At 50.5% G+C, this 16,437-nt stretch overlaps 1 protein-coding gene and 1 pseudogene across 1 annotated transcript; both read right to left on the reverse strand.

Annotated features, from left to right (window-relative positions):
- Positions 1–4,630: 4,630 nt before the first annotated feature.
- On the reverse strand, positions 4,631–5,884 carry SAPIO_CDS10383 (annotated as a pseudogene; the record flags this gene model as incomplete).
- Positions 5,885–10,790: 4,906 nt separating this feature from the next.
- SAPIO_CDS10384 (Myosin-2) lies at positions 10,791–15,828 on the reverse strand (the record flags this gene model as incomplete). The annotated part of the gene is made up of 5 exons (XM_016783976.1): positions 10,791–10,892; positions 11,261–15,110; positions 15,188–15,377; positions 15,487–15,619; positions 15,694–15,828. 5 exons carry the CDS (start codon positions 15,826–15,828, stop codon positions 10,791–10,793), a joined length of 4,410 nt encoding a protein of 1,469 aa, XP_016638812.1.
- Positions 15,829–16,437: the final 609 nt, after the last annotated feature.

The following is a 16,437-nucleotide window of genomic DNA, read 5'->3' on the forward strand; positions in this document are numbered from 1 at the left end:
TTTTTCCCCGCTTCGTATTCTCGCGATGCGCATTCTTGTTTCACCCCCATCCTTTTCGAGAAACGAGGAATACAGGGCGGTGCGCATCCCTTAGTGTGAATAGAGTCTGCTATATCGAAGCATATTTGGCTGTTATATAGCCCTATGCTCCCCCGTTTTCTGCACTCTGCAGGCAGCAGGTGATGGTTGAGATGGGGGCTGGATTTGGCTGTGCCGTGTGCCGATTGGCGATGTAGGCGCTGGGAGATGCTTGAGCCACCAGTCAGACTGCACGATAGACGCTGCCACAGCGCACATGCACACCCTCACCAGCTATTTTCGACGATTTCTTCGCACATCCTGCCCAACGCGGCGCCTCGTCCTCACGTCGTCACGTCGTCACATCATCACAAGAGTGTATTGAAAATGTTCCACGCGCCGGTGTGATGCGGTTGACGATGCTCGACGACCTGTTGGACTTGGATCGGTGTTCATGTGAGTGTGAAGCATTATTCACACGTTGGAGGGACGTGTAGCCGAAGAGTACGAGGTTCGGCAGGGCGCTGCTAGGCTGTGGGATGCGATTACGAACCAATATGCATAGAAATTGGAATGGAAGCAAGAACGCGGGTTACATCTGGAACGGAACACAACTTCTGATCCTTCCATCGCTCCCTGGGATCCGGAAGGAAGAGGGGAAAAAAAAAAAAAAATCTTTTTCGTCCAGATTCCGTTCCGCGAGTCATTGCGCATCGGAAATTGTAGCGGTACTTGTACTTGGTAGTGGTACCTTGGCACGTTCGGGGTACGTGCGGGCGGCGGGCATGCAAGAAGAGCACGGAGGTACAAAGGTACTTCGTACAACATTGATTGATCCCTCCCGTGCGACCTCCAACTTCCTCTTTTAGTGGTTAGATTCAAAGCAAAAGGGAAGGAACACGAAATGATAATCGCACCCCTTTACCACACTCATCCATGGCTCTCCCACCGAACGGGCCTTCTTCGAGAGCACCACCATTACGAAGTACGTACCTCGTACTCCTTTGTGATGTGATGAGAGACGAGAAAATATCGCGCCGTGACGCGCGAGAGGAAGAATCAAAAAGTAACGAAAAGAAGGAGAGAAAAAGGACATTGAATAAAAAGCAATAGTAGCCTTGCACAGCGACAAAACAATCTTCGATTTGACGCCCGCAACCTCGTTCGTATCTCTCGCCTGTGCACTGCCGGAGGGGGGGTACCCAGCGAGCGCTGCGATAATTTGAAGCGCACCTATCCGCCCGCCGTAGGATCTCCTCTCTTTTCACGCAAACAGACATGTCACCGAGTACGAGGCAAGGGCAAAGCAAGGGCAGCGAAGAGGAACGTGTACGGCAAACCGCATGCGATGTCCTCAAACCGTCGTGGCCCGCGACCTTTAAGCAAGGGGGGGAAGAAAATCAATATCACAATCGCGGTAGTACAGTATTACTATTAGTACCTGTATCCTATTAATTCATCAATAGATCAAATTCCTGTGGCGTACTACGACACGTTGTAAGGAACGGTTTATGATTTTGAAAACAGGGTTTAAATGAGACCACCAGAATTTCAAGAGGAAGACAAAAAAATACAACATCCATTTTTTCGGGACAGGGACTGAGAATTTTTCTTACTTCGTACTTGACGGCCCGGGAAAAGCAAATTATATCGGCTTGAAATAAAATGACACACGCCTCCCTCCAGCAGATTGAATGATGGCTCTATTTCCCAGGAGGGGCGTGTCAAATAGGGCTGGCAAGCCACAGCCCACAAGATCGACTGATATTCTTGTGAAAAGAAAAGAAAAGGGAGAAAATAGGGGCGTGAAGGGGAAGATGCGAAAGGGGAAGGCGGATTTCTCTTTCCTCCGTTTCTATGAAGACTGAAGAATACCAGCACGAAGTATATGCAGAGACGACACAGCTGGTGGGACCAAAGGCAGCAAAGAGAGGACTCTGAACGCCTTGCGTGTGAAAATGCTCAAGCCCCAGTCCAAGAGGAGGACGCCCTTTGGAGGAGGGGCTCGGTGAGAAACGCGCAGTGACCGAGCGAGAAACGGGAAGACATCCGACTCGCAGGACCAAGGCTAAACCAGTCTCTGTTGCGACAGGGGGAGCAGAACGCACCGCCTCAATAAATCCAGACTTTTCGTCCCAACTATCCTTCTGCATCCCCTTGCTCTGTTATGCACAACGGCCTTCCATCTTGGCAAGGGCAAAGTTTCACTTTGTACCTGTGAGTCGCACACAGCAAGGAAAAGGGTGAAAATTTTTTTCTTTTTCTCTCTTCTCCTGCACGGAATGTCGACTGCCGGTTGAGGGCTCTTCCCGTCTCATGTTTGGGAGAAAAAGAAAAGAGACGTTGAAAGCGAAACAAATTAATGACTTTCCCTGATCGAATCGGATCAGATCGCACACCCCCTTCGCCCGATCCTCTGCCATGGGAGGAGCGAAAATCTCGCTGCCTGGTGTATTCTTCGCCTCCCCCTTGATTTTCTCGTCCTAGATTCCACACGCCCCATGAATTCTTGCTCTTGTGTCCGCATTTGATCACATCTAGTGGTCTAGTATTCAATCTACGGAGTAGTATCAATCTCCGGGGTGGATGTAAACGATAACCTACTGCAATGACTCGCCAACTTGGACTAGTGAACCGATGTCTCTGATCCGATCGCTCGTTTCCTTGATTTTACACCGTTGTGAAAGAAAGACATCTAAACAAGCAAACTAGTAGATCTGTATCAGACATTGCCCGGCAGAAGCCCGAGAACCTATTCCAAGCCTATTGACCCTATGTCTCAGTCGCAGAGGAAGGGTCCAGCGGGCATACGAAGTAATTGGTTCCAGACCGACATTACTGCGCGCCAAGGTGAGGAAAACACTGATGGACCAGAGCCTGATCGATTGGTTGGGAGACCCCAGAACTTACAAGGTTGACATGGGTTGACCCTGGATGCCATGTCCGCCTTGCATCATGATGAGAGCCTGCCCAGCACTTTATCTGGCTCTCCCAGCCATCTCATCCCCTCTTCTCGACACCATTATGCTGCTCTATTCATAGATACCCATCTTCACGATTGGATTGCAGTAGTCAATCGTGTTACACAGATCCAATAGCGGCTACATTGCACCCCCTCCCGCCTCACTTTTTTTTTTTTCTTTTTCCATTCAGAGCCTCGTCCGCCCTAGGTTCATCCTCTCCCCAGCACTTTCCCGTCATGAACTACATGAAATAATACTTTCTCGTACGAATCTATTCCGGCGGATTCGCCTCGCCGTATCTTTTCCTTGCAGGCAACAGCCTCTTCATCCACTGTGACGTGTCTCGTCTTCACATCACGTCAAGAGGCCAGACGAGGCTGCCGAGTGATGATGACATCCATCTTTGGGAGGTCGGTAGCAATACAAAGTACTTTTCATTGCAACATTGGATTGAATGAACATATATCTCACTGTCATGGTTCACCGGACTGTGGTGATAAGCGCCCTCAAGGGCTTCTTTTGAGTCTATCTAACTAAAAGGCAAATAACAAATCAAAGGGGTATTTCCAAGCCTACCATATTCTATCTGCCTCCTTTTGTTTTTGGACAACCACAAGAACAACGGAATAGGAATCAAGAATGCCAGGCGGTGAGAAATGAAAATTTCGAAATGAGGGAATCAGTGAACAGGAGTGAATAGGTTGTAAACGCAAGACTTTGAAGCAAAACATTGAAAACAATTATAGTAACTCTCTTCTCTTCCCCTCTCACTGTGTAACTAGAAAATCATGGCATAACAAAATCAAAAACAAACTCAGGAGCCAACTGCTCATGTCATTCCAATGTCTAACGAGACTATCCATCCGACTATTGCAAACATGACAGGAAAACAAGGAGACAAAATAAGAAGCAGTAAAGCAAAACGCGCTCAAAACATAAAACAGGAAGCCGGCGGGAGCGTTATAAAAGACTTTTTCAGATCCAGGCCCATTCCAAACAAAAAGAAAAACATCCAGGTAATTCAACATCACCTTCCATTCTTAGCCGTTTGCTGCGTCTCGATCCTTGGTTCTAAAAAGCCCGGTCCAGGAAAAGGAAAGGGTATCAAAATACGAGAGGACCAAAGGCCGAACATCCTCGGGCGCTGTAATAATCCAGACGGCCACAGGTCGCCCCGTGCAACACGACGGAAAATAATTTGAAAGCAAGGCGATCTATACTGGTATAGACAAGGGGGAAATAGAAACGACAACGCAACTCCAACGATCCAGGGAATGCGCCGTGCAAAAGGAAAAAAAAAAAAAGACCATCCGGACTTAAAAAATCGAGCCCACGGGTATTTTTTTTGTAACCGGACACCAAAAGAAATCCAGGCGGGACGGATTAATAATAATGTACATGGTAGACATCTTTGGCCAGAAAAAGGAGGACAGTTGGAGACGGATGCGATGGAGCGCATCCGGTTTATTCCGGGGAAAATCCATGGAGAGAAAAGTCGGCGGGAGCCGAGCCACCGCGGTTGTAAGGTATTGGTATTGGCCAGCGGAAAATGGTTGTGTGACCCGGCGGAGAGGAGCAATGAAAATTAATAGAATAGAGAAATGGATCCATGAGGTTCGAAAACAATGAAAATGGGTTGCTCAAGATTTTTACCTCGTGGGATGCTTGACAATCTCATCGCAGTTGGCATTGAACCTCTTAATGAAGAGTTCCATAGCCTGGATGAAACGGCGGGTCCTCTCCAGTTCCCGGTCACGGCCAAAGAGTGTCTCAACGAACTCAACCCCAGCATTCTTGCCGAGGCTGGTTCCGTTCTTCTTGCTGGCGCGGAGCATGGGCGCCTCGCAAGCCTTCAGGAGTTCCGAGAGTCTCTCGGAAAGCCTGGCACCCGCTTCAATGAAGTCTTCGAGGACTTCGGCTTTCTTGGGGTCACGGACCTTGGCAACGACGTCTTCGGCGCCCTTGAGCTTGCCGGAAAACTGGATGAGCAAGAGCCAGAGCTCGCCCGCCATCTCGGAGATGGCACTGGCGGGGCCGACGTGGTAGGTAGTCCAGTCATAGATCCACTTGCCCAAAGAGTTAGCGTCGAACACAGAGCCCAGGAGCAGGATAGGAGGTTCGGAGGGGTCCCAATTCTTCATCGAGTAACCCAGAGGAATCTTGTGCTTCATCCTATCCGCGTCCGTAGCTGCTCTGACTTTGAGAGCGGCAGGCTTGTGCGAGCTCGATGGTCGGGTAGTGGATGGTCGCTGAGGCGTGGACATGGAGGATCGACGCTTCGTTTGTTGTCGCGGCAGACGCATATCGTCGTAGGCATGCTCGGTGTGGAAACCTGCTGCATAAGCGCCCTGGGCCTTCATGGCGTTAGTCGACTGACCAGGCGATTGAGTCGCACGTGTCCATTCGCCATCCGCGTTCGCTGTACTCGCGCGCCTCCTCGCCCGGCGTTCGGCTTTGGCTCCACTTGCGTGGGTCTGTACATAAAACGATGACCTCCATCCCTTCTCAGGAGTGAAGCAGTACTGAAATCCATCCCCCACAGCAAACATTCCGGGCGACGAGCCTTGACTTGGTTCGATCTCTTGGAAGACCCAGACACGAGGAGACTTCGGACTTTGGGAGGAGAAAGCTGACGAAACACGATCTTTACTCACATCGGTCTTGGTGGCGTAGTGGCCATCGCTCGTGTATCTGGGTGAGGCCACAGTAGGACGTGAGGATGTCTCGACGAAAGCGCTGCTCGAGGTTCGGAAGTGCGCCCGCGTCGCAGGTCGTTGCGGGTAAGGAGGAGGTTGGCTGTACATGTAGGAAGAGTGTCGAGGCGACGGAGTAGGGCTAGGAGTGTAGTATGGGTGGTCCTCGGGATAACCACGCCTCGAGTATGGAGAATAGCTGCCAGACATTCTCGGTGGGGTATTCTGTCGCGTGGGCGACGCAAGGAAAAAGATATCTATGGAGATATTGGAGGAGTGTTTCGTCTGATCGTGTCGTAATCTTTTCGTCTGCTTGAGGTGTCGAATGCACCAATTTTTCAAGCCAAATGGTCGCGCCTAGGGTGGGAGGAAGCGCGAAAGGTCGGTGAATCAAGTCACCGTTGTACGTGGTCGGAGGGAGGAGGGAAACGTGGTGTTCCGAATGCGAACATGTCAAAAGACTGTGTAAAAGTAGTCCTGAAATGGACAAAGATCGTCGAGCTCGTTTGGACGGAGTCGACGAAGATTGTGGAAGATACTGGAGACTTCGAGGTCCAGTATCGAATTTTGATTGCGTAAGAGACGGCGAAAGGCACGAAAGCCGATTCAAGCCAGAAATGTTGTTGATATTGAGGAGATAATCGAGTCAATTGGCAAAGGCCAAGGGGACATAGAAAGAGGGAAGAAAAGAAGAGGCAGGTTTGTGTGTGTGTGTGGGAAGTTCAGGTAGTTATAAATGGGAGGGGAGAAAATGGGAAGGGGCGTGGGAACACGGGTACGAACAGGCGACTGTCAACCCTGACCAAGGTCGCAAGTACCGCTACTTGGTGAAGGGCGAGTTGGACCCAAGGTTACATCGTAAGTCGAGCCCTCACACCCCCTGTAGCCCTTCAACCCTGGGCAAACGCACCCCTGCACGTCCATGGGTGTGCCAGGGGAGGCTTAATTTGGCATGGTTCGCCTAATATCTTGGAAATCAGAGGGGGGGTGAACGTAATTAGGGTAGGCACCCAGTTAGTACACACGCCTTGAGTCAAGATGTTCCCCAGCCACCTATCAGGGACCTTGGTCCTTCTTTGCTCCTCCTTTCCATCGTTCACTGCCCTCTGGACGGCACAGTGCGTGAGGAATATATTCATACCCGTTTACTTGAAGGGCTGCCGCTGCACTTGTACCCTAACGAGAGAGCCAGTGAGCACGGAGAGCGAGAGCGAGTGGGAAAGACGACTCAAATGTATGACTATTCAAAGTTGACTCAGGGGGTCAGCCGAGTTGATGATATCCAATGTGCACATCCCAACTCTCCAGCGTCCTCATCCCGAGAATCATTGATAGGAAGAATGAGGCATGATTGACTGTCATATCAGAGGCTGTGCAAGGTCTGGATCGTCCTAAAGCAAGGAAGGTGTTTCTCATGGGCCTCCATTCCATGGGTCCAGGTTTACTTGGTGTGGGAATTGCGGGAAATTGCAAACGAAAATGAGAAATTCACCTGAAAAATCTACCCCTGTTCGGTGAGTCTTTCTCTTTCTCGACGGACCAGGGTTCACAACTCGTCATCCATCAATATTACCTCGCTCGTACTTCAGAATTTTCTGCCACTTCCACTCGTGTCTCAAGGGACGAGACAGTTCCCACAAAGGGTCCGGTGTTATGGGAGTATGAAGTACGAAGTAATACACTCACCTTGGATCGAAGAAGTCGGCGTATCTCACAAGCGAGATGACTCTTTGGCCTGAAAAGTTTTCGGCTACTTTACGAAGTGTCCCGGCTCCGACTTGAGATGGAAAAGGGCGCGGTGAAAGTGGTTGACCAAGTCCTACTGCGGACCACAGAAGCCCCATGCCTCTCCCCTTGCGCCGTAGGCTCCTCCGCTTCGCAAACCAACACTCACTCAAATCCAGCCTTTTTTCTTCAAGTCAGAGGCGAATATCCATGGCCACCACGCGTCCTTGTTGTGTTGTTTCCGGTCTACGCGGCAGACCCACGAGGAGGGCTTTGCGACACTTGATTTTCATTCCGTGTCCTGCCCAAGGCCTCCCGTGTTAGATGTACACTTCCCAGCAATAACTTCGTACCAACTCGTAGAAGCCGGAAGAACAAACGAAAAAATTTTCCTTTTTTTTTTCCCACTGTATTTCTCAGCGGCCTCGAATCTCAGATCGACCGGGGTGCTTAAAGTGGCAGGTTAAAGTCCACGCCTCCGAGGTGACATCGACGTTATTTCACGGACTGAAGCACTCCAGATACAAGTACCTCAATTTACATTCCCAGCCGTGCGCGGGCAACTTTACTAGGATGATGCTAGTTTATCAAGGTGAGCCTTCGGGGAGGAGGGTTACCAGATGCCGTTGACCGAGGTGAGAGGAGGCTGGAGAATGTTATGTTGTGTTTTCCGCCATCATCCCAAGCAATCGACACAGAGGATCAACACACAAAACTACGCAGGCATGCGACCCCTTCTCAGGTGAGAGGTCGAAGATTCCTGTCTAGTGGTATTAATTATGTGAGAAATGAAAATCGGAAAGAGGTGTCTTGCTCGTGTCCGCAGGAAAAGCTCGCTTGTTTGTCTAGACGTCCTGTTTTGATGCGAACACCACACACGGCTCACCTCAGGTCATCCAGCGGCGTCCTCGAGGACTTCATTTCCGGCTGGTGCGACCTTTGGTCCTCCGAGCCGTGGTTAGCAGAGAACTACACTAACACCTCGACCATGAAGTACGGAGCAGAGAGTAGCTAACCGTCCAATGTATTACGAGGCATGTCAATCAGTCACTGCCACAGAGTAAACTAGTACTGAGTAGTTACCAATGTTCACGATGTTGGCCGGAGTGAGCACAGGAATTTGCTCCATCTCTTAAGGCACCCCTCAGGTCCCCCGGATCCGGTCGAAGATCAATGTAACAAATATGAATTCCGGAAGCTGCATCTACTAGTAAATCGGAATATAAATCGCACCCAGAAACCATCGACAAACGGCAGTTGCAAAGTTACACGTAAAGTTTACTGGAGATGATGCAGGAGATCATGTCCCCGCGCTGGGATGGGAAAGTGCTTGCAGTGATTGCATCAATATTGACGTTCATGTGGTCAGTGTAAATGGTTCACCACAGTCACATGCAGGGCCGGTCGGATCAGACCTGCCCCATGTTCCATCAAGAGATTGATCAATCAAATATTAATTGCCCCTCCCGGAGGCGCCCAGCCAAGATCATCCTATTTACTGCATTGATCGAGCCGTTCAAGGAATATTAAGAATATTATTAACTACAAGGCGAATTTGAGGACGAACAATTTATCTACGGTCGAGTAAATGAGGAGCAGCGAGATAAAGTATTCGATATCCCATCGATTGCAAGGGACGGAATCGATCGACCTGTTATCAAAGAGCGAAGAGCAATAAGCGATGAGCGTGATCTTGAGGGTGGGTTTTAAACAACTCCGTACTTGGGCATCTGGACTTGAGCCCAAGTCTCACCACTCTCTGAACGTTTGGGCCACTCGGCCGTATCGCGTGTCTCCGGTGAGCGTGGGGACCGCCATACCTGTCCCGTCTTCAGTACAAGTACACCGCCTGATATTTGGATGCGAGGAAGTTTGTTGCATATCCTGCTTCTCACAGGATCCAGGTACACCTGATCGATGAGATCAGCGGCCACCTGATGTTGGTGAAGATTCTCTCTCGTCCGAAAAAGAAAAAAGAAAGAAAAAAAGGATCGACCCTGGAGAGACAAGATGTTGCAGTTGGCCCTTTCCCTCATTCGGGAATCCCAGTGATTCGGAATGGGCTTCACTTGATCAATGATACTTGCGCTACAGTGGCTGAGAGAGGTTTAGTGCGTCCCAAGTCGGTTCGGGAGCCCCTGTGCTCAAGGCTCAAACTCAATGCAATGGAATGGTTCCAGCGCATCTCCAGCAGGCTTCCCACGTTTTCCAGCAATGTTCTCCAAAGCTTCCAGCGGCCCGACCACCAAGGCACAAAAGTGGTTAGCGCCTCAGGCTACTTGTGGTTTGGCCTCCTCCGGAGTCGACGGCGTATCACCCCATCACCCCATTCGCAGGACCCAACAAACGCCCTACCAGATGTGCGGGAACTTGGCGAGACTGGCTCACCTTTCTCACAGTCTATCCCTCCCCCAATCGGGAGATTTGCCCCCCTCACCGAGATCCCATGCTCGCCAAAAGATTCTGGTTAGGCTCGTCCTGCAAAACGACACACTTGACATTGCCTCGCATGGCACACAAACTGCCAGTGGTGTACACGGTCTGCTGATTCTCATTTGATCTTTCCATCTCACTGTATTCTCTCCAAAGGTCGGCAAGTCCTACTCCGTACTTCATGCTTCGGACATATTGATGTGCCTTGTGCAGGTCTCTCACCTCTGAAGGAGAGTCAAGGGCAGTTCCGTCTCCCGCCGACCCGCTCCTTATACTAGGTTCGGTTGTACTGGACCTTGGACGCTGCGAAGTGCACTAATATTAACACCACACTTGATCCCTCACCCTGGCCTGTTTCTCCGAGTCTAAGGACTGCTTTGTTTTTGCGTCCGTGTTTAGTGGGTGCAATCCCGAAACTTCCTGTCCGCACTGTATTCCTCTTTGCCAGCCTAAGGCTCTTCTCGTTAAGACTCGCCCTTCTCTCCCAGTTTACTTCGTAGGGCCTGCTTCGTGCAGATGAAGGAAGACACTTCCTGCCGATAAATCGAAAGTGCAGAAGAGAAGATCAGAGAGGAGTCGCCTGGGGGCAGAGACGACACCGAACCCATGACAATTTACCAAAGCAGACCCCCTCCCTTGGCACTTACAGATACTTTGGAGTACGGAGTACACCCCCGGCCTGGCCCTGCGGCTTGCGTCGTCGCCGTTACGGCGAGCCAAGAAGAAGTGCAGTCAGTGTTTGTTGTACAATAGCGAGTGCACCGTCGGCAAGATTTTCATTCGGTAGCCTTGTGAGAATGCAACGTGGTGATTTCATCTCCTTCGTAGGAGATCCCGACTGCGACGATGGAGCGTCCTTTGTATGGTTGCGTGCTTGCGAGAGTTCGGGCTTATACCTTGTACGATCCCTTAACCCTTGGGATGCTCGTATCTCTTTCTCCCTGTGTATGTAGTATTATCACCTTCCCTTAGCGCGTCCCTTCGCCTCCGGGTCATGGTGCAGTCCGTTTCCGGGGACAGGGGCACCTAACCCTAGCATCCCGGGCTGGGACGGGCCAACCTAGTTTAATACTACCAATATGCTGCTCCTACTCCGAGGTAGTACTCCAAACTTGCACAAAGGACGAAGTAGTGTACTCTACATTTACTTCGTACTTCCGTAGCTGAACTCGACACGAAGAAAAATTTTCCACCTCAACATTCGTAGTGTAGTGTACACTCACTCCTCCTTAATCTCCCAAGCTGTTGGATCCAAACCCTTGAACCAGACCCTCTTCCTCAACGCCCACAAAGTCACAAACCTCACACCCCTTCTCGAAAAATTCCTGGTGCGATTTTTTTTTTTTTTTTTTTTTTTTCCTTTTTTTTTTTTTTTTTTTCTCGCTGCTTGTATGTCTGTTGATGAAGGGGGAGTATTCCTGCACGTACCATCAAGTGTTCCAGCTGGAGAGTGCCCGCAGGCATGTCGTGGCTCTTGCACCATTCCTCAATGCGAGTTATGTTGTAGTTGATTTGCAAACCGCGCTTCCAAGAAAGGAAGTTTCTTCGCATGAGAAGATCGTTGAATGCTGTGACACCAACGAGATGAAGAAGCTCAGTGATTGTCTGAGTAATGATCGAGTCCTCCAAATAATACGCCTTCATGGCTCTAAAGACACCGTTGAGAAGGCTGAGGAGATTATCCATGTTGTACGCAGGTGTCGAGTTAGACTGGAGAAGTTTGCCCAGGAACCGGTTGCTCTCGTTCGTGACGAAACCCGGAAGGGATTGAGACTCGATAATGGCGGGGATGATCATTTTCTGAAGCTTCTTCTTGAGAACCTTCATCCACGTATGGTAAATGTTGAACTCCAAGCTTTCCAGATCGTGCTTCACGATATCCAGTAGGCGATCGTACTCGTAGTTGTCCGTCTTCTGAGCTTCGTACCAGTCCTCCGCGAGGAATACAAATGACAACATTTCGTGCACATTGGACAGCCAGAACGCACCAGGGCTGATTGCCTCATCGCCGTCATGCTGCATCACCTCCTGTTGAATTGACTGCATGACATTCGCAAGGAAGCGCTCCGATTCCTTGACGAAACCGTTGTTCCACATCTCTGATGTAACGAGATTGATGAGATATGAAGGGAACAGCACCTCCTTATCAGACGGGGGAGGGTTGGTGTTAGGCGAGGGGATCTTGAGATTCCGTATAAGGCCCATGGTAACCTCCTCATTGAGACCTTCTTCGTCTGCGAGTAGAGATTCGAGCTCAAGTTCAATGTTGTCGACGCCGGGGATAAACGTCGCCCCCGGCAAGTTCTGACCACGGGTACCAGACGCTACGGCCATCGAGACGGGGCGAGGATTATATGCTGCGCTGAATCGATCGACTTCCCGGGGCTCGGCTCCCGCACTCCTGCGCTTTGGTGTCTTTGATGACACGAAATTGATCAACCCGCTAGCGGCCGACGGGAAATTCGCGACTCCATTGGTCACTTCCCCGTTCACTGAGGGAGCACGCTTTGCCATCTCGAGCTGGTCTCGCAATTCCGTCAACTGCTGCCTCAGCGATAGCTTCTCATCTTCGACGTGCAGTTTTTCTTCACGGGCTTGGTCCAGTTCAATGTTGGCGTCTCGCAGCGACTGGCGAAGCGTCCTCTCCTCCTCCTGCAATCGCTTGATGTTTGACGTTGATTCTTCAAAACTCTGCTGAAGCTTCTTCATCTCATCTTCCATGGCCTGCAAGCGCGCCACTGCGATACCTGCTTGGTTGGCCTCTGCCTGGAGCTCTTTGGAACGGGCTTCTAGGGCGTTATGTCGCGCCTTCCAAGACTTGAGTTGGCTTTCATAGCTGTCCACCTGCGCAAGCAGGGTCTTATTTTGCGTTTTCATGGTGCCCAAGGTTTGAGTGAGCTCCACGACCTTGTTTTCGAGCTTGTAAGAGATCTGCTTCAGATCTCGGGCCTCCTCTCGCATCTTCTTGTACTCACGGCGTGCACTCCTGCCTCGCCACAAACTTTGGATGAGAACAACCTTCTTCCTATATTGCCTGAATGCCCGCATTTGTCGCCTGGAACGCCAAACCCGCTGAATAATGAGCGCCGCATTTCCAATGCGCGTTTCCATAATTTCTTTCCTTCGAAGGTAGCCCTTCGCTGCTGCTTGGGCAAGGACAACATTATTTCGGATGCGAACAAACTCTTTGCGTTGTTTCTGGCCCCTCCACACTCGCTGAATGGTAGTTGCTGCCTTGACTGTCCTGAGCTGCCGGGCTTGATTCCTGGCGGCACTCGCCCGGGCAAGCGATTGACAGCGAATGATGGATTCACGAGCCCACAGATAGCGGCGTCGGTAGTACTTCGCCTTCAGGTTCTTTTGAATGAGGACGGCGCACTCGTTTAGGCGATTTGTGCGCAGGTTTTCTAGGAAAGCAAGCATGCCAGCACGGAAGAAGATTTTCGTTAACCCGAGCTGGTATTTATCGGAACCTTGTCTAGAGCCTCCGCCTAGGGCTTTGGTGAGGATTGCGTTGGCCATTTCACGGATTTCCGAGGTCCATTGAGTTGAGTGGACCAACATGTAGTAGCGCAGGGCGAACTCCTCGTATGTCCACCGGGTTGGGTAACCAGCACAGCTAATGCGGACCGTCTCGAGGACACCGCACGCGCGCAGCTGGCTGAGGACCATGGGTCCCTCAAATTGCCACGATTCTTTGGCCTCGTTGGGCTTGATGCATCTGATATAATGGACGTCGGTATTGTTGATGGTGTTCATCAACTCGATTAATGAGGACCGGAAAATGCCACCAAGTGTAGGCTTCCGGTTGACTGCAACACCAATCTTCCTTCCACCGGCAGGCCTTACGGCGTTTGAGGTGGAGGAGGCCAGATCCTTCTCACGCACTGCCAGGGCCGCATCGAGGACCTGACGGAGGAATGTGTTGCTCGTCGCACGTAGAATATTCATGTGTTCATCAGGGACGGTATCTCGGTTCTTCTCAATGAATCCTTCCGACTCGTAGGTGACATCGATGGCATAGTGGCAGACCGTAAATGCCGATTTTCCAAACCTGGGCTTCTTGAAAAACTTGTGCTTATCCGCGGCGTAGTTGTGGTGTAGTTTCGTCACGAACTGATCATCCGTTCCCATGGGAAGTCGAGACTCTTCGTCTAAAAGGGACAAAATACCCATCTTCCCTTCTATCAGATCAATACAAGGTTGATTATCAGAGAAGTCGATGAAGGTCCAGTCTATCTGCTCTCTTAGGTACTCTTCTTGTTCCAGCTTGAAGACATGTTGATTGAATTCCTGCTGGAGCTTCTCATTGGCGTAGTTGATGCAGAACTGCTCGAACGAGTTTTTGGCAAAGTGTTCGAAGCCGTAGATGTCAAGAACGCCGATAAAGGAGGACACACGGTTAAGGACCTCGTCGGTGGCAAGGCTTCGGTTTATGGTCTCGACGAGCCAGTCGAATAGGCTTGAATAGATGAATTTGGCAACAGAGTCCCGAACAACGATTGCCTGGGCCTGGCTAAGATTTGATATAATCTTTTCTCCCCTGGTAGTCAGCTGCTTCTTCACGATCCATTTTGCAAATTCCGCGGCGTTGACTCCAAGCAGCGCACAGGCCTGTTGGAGCGATGGCTCGGTTGGTGAAAGGACGCTCTCAGTGCGAGACGCCGTAATCTTGACGTTCCCCAAGTGCAACAAGCCAGCCAGCAGCTGGAAAATGGCTACTTGCTGGTCATCCTTGACCCCAACAGTTTTCAGCGACTGCCTCGTCGCTTCAAATTCGGCCTTGTCATCAATTCCGTCGATAGAGGGACAATTGCCTTGGTTCAAGTAATCGAACTGTTCGACTGGCAAGATGTTGAGTTCCTGACGCATCTTGTCCGAGGCACCGGCAACTAGTTGATAAAAGATGTGGTAATTTCTCTCCTTGAGGGGCTGGAAGACAAGTCGAGATCTTTCCAGAAGATATGTCCGAATTTTAGCGCCAATAATGTTTGTCTGCTTGTCAAACATGATCTCGATATATTTGCCGAACCTCGATGAATTATCATTCCGGGTGGTCTTTGCATTCCCGAAAGCTTCCATGATTGGGTTCGTAGCAAGGATTTGTTCCTCGGTTTCACTCATCGCCTCAGATCCCTTCTTGAAGCGTGTTCCGGGATTCTCAGGCGGCTCTCTCGTTGCAAAATATCGCATGATGTACTTTGCGCTGACTGTCTTGCCAGCACCAGACTCGCCCGACACAACAATAGTCTGATTCTTTCCACTCCGTAGCATATCCCTGAACTTCTATTAGCAAGGCACCAAAATCGCCAACAGCCGACGCGGCATGCAATCTCCGGGCTCTTCCAGTCTTACATAAAGGCCTCTTCTGCGATGGCGAACAAATGTGGCGCCTGGGTGGCTCTCTGCTTGCCGGCGTAGACTTGAACCATGCCAGGGACATATAGCGAGTCGACTCTTGCAAAGGGATTTGTCGCGATTAACACGATGCCGCTATACGTATAGATTTCCTTCTGGGCATATCGTAAACGAATAGCTTGGAGCACTAGCGCGTGTAAAAAGTGTATGTTAGTCTCAGTTCCAAGACCTCTTTTGAAATTAAAGTGAGTTGGTTTGGCGACGCAGAAGTGCCCCGGGCCGTGAGGAATACACACCTGCTGGTTCGTTCAAGTGGGACAGGTTGGTTAAGTCATCGCTTGCTTCGAGCATGGCTGGGTTCATGAGAGGTGGGAGAGAAGGATCAGAGCCAGCTGCGAGCGCATCGACGGCGACATGGAGCGTTCTTGTCTGCGAAAAATATGTCAGACGCATCAATCTTGGCAGAGCACTGGGGACATCGAAAGTGGTGATAAGCTGCATACTTCGCCATTTTCTAGCTGGAATATCAAAGTCGCCTTCGTGTCGTTGATCGTCTTACTCGTGAGTTCCGAGGCTACCCAGCCCTCCGTTGGGTCGGGCTGCCATGCCCTGGTTCCGACCTCATAACTATGCGCCATGGGGGCGTCGAGGAGGGTGATGACGGGGTTCCGAGGATATAGGATGGATTTCTAGCTGCAAAAATATGTGCGGATCACTCTAGGGAAGAGAACTCATTAATAAACCCAGCTCTAGAAAGACGTCCCTCGCGGACGCAGAGATATTCGTCTGTTCCTCCAATCTAAAGGTGCGTCCAGCTTTGGGCGTGTCCTCGTCGTCGATGATCGCTCGGTCTAGGGAAAAGGTATGCCGTGGTAAGGAAGTGAGATAGGCTAGGCTGATGGCGATGACGGCCGGATGGAGCTGACACCGAGCCAAGCTTCGAGATGGTGGAAGGGGAATGACAGCGCTTGAGCAGGGACGTCCCACTTATGTTAGCTATTTTCCTTTGAAGAAGTTGTCTCGAGGACGACGGACTAGTCCCTCAATCAAATGAGTAAGGGGTAAAAGGAAAAAAAGAAAAGGGAAGGAAAAAAAAAACCACTCCTGTATAAAACAACCTGAGCTGGGGTGGTTTATTGGATGGATGGAAAGGGGTGTCGACGCACTGACTACAAGTTCTCTACGCGTCTAGATATTCGTCTTCGCCAGTTGAACCCGTTTTGTCGTTTCGTATAAGAATATATTGT

Source organism: Scedosporium apiospermum (assembly GCF_000732125.1).
Source record: "Scedosporium apiospermum strain IHEM 14462 chromosome Unknown SEQ_SAPIO_0165, whole genome shotgun sequence".
NCBI lineage: Eukaryota > Fungi > Ascomycota > Sordariomycetes > Microascales > Microascaceae > Scedosporium > Scedosporium apiospermum.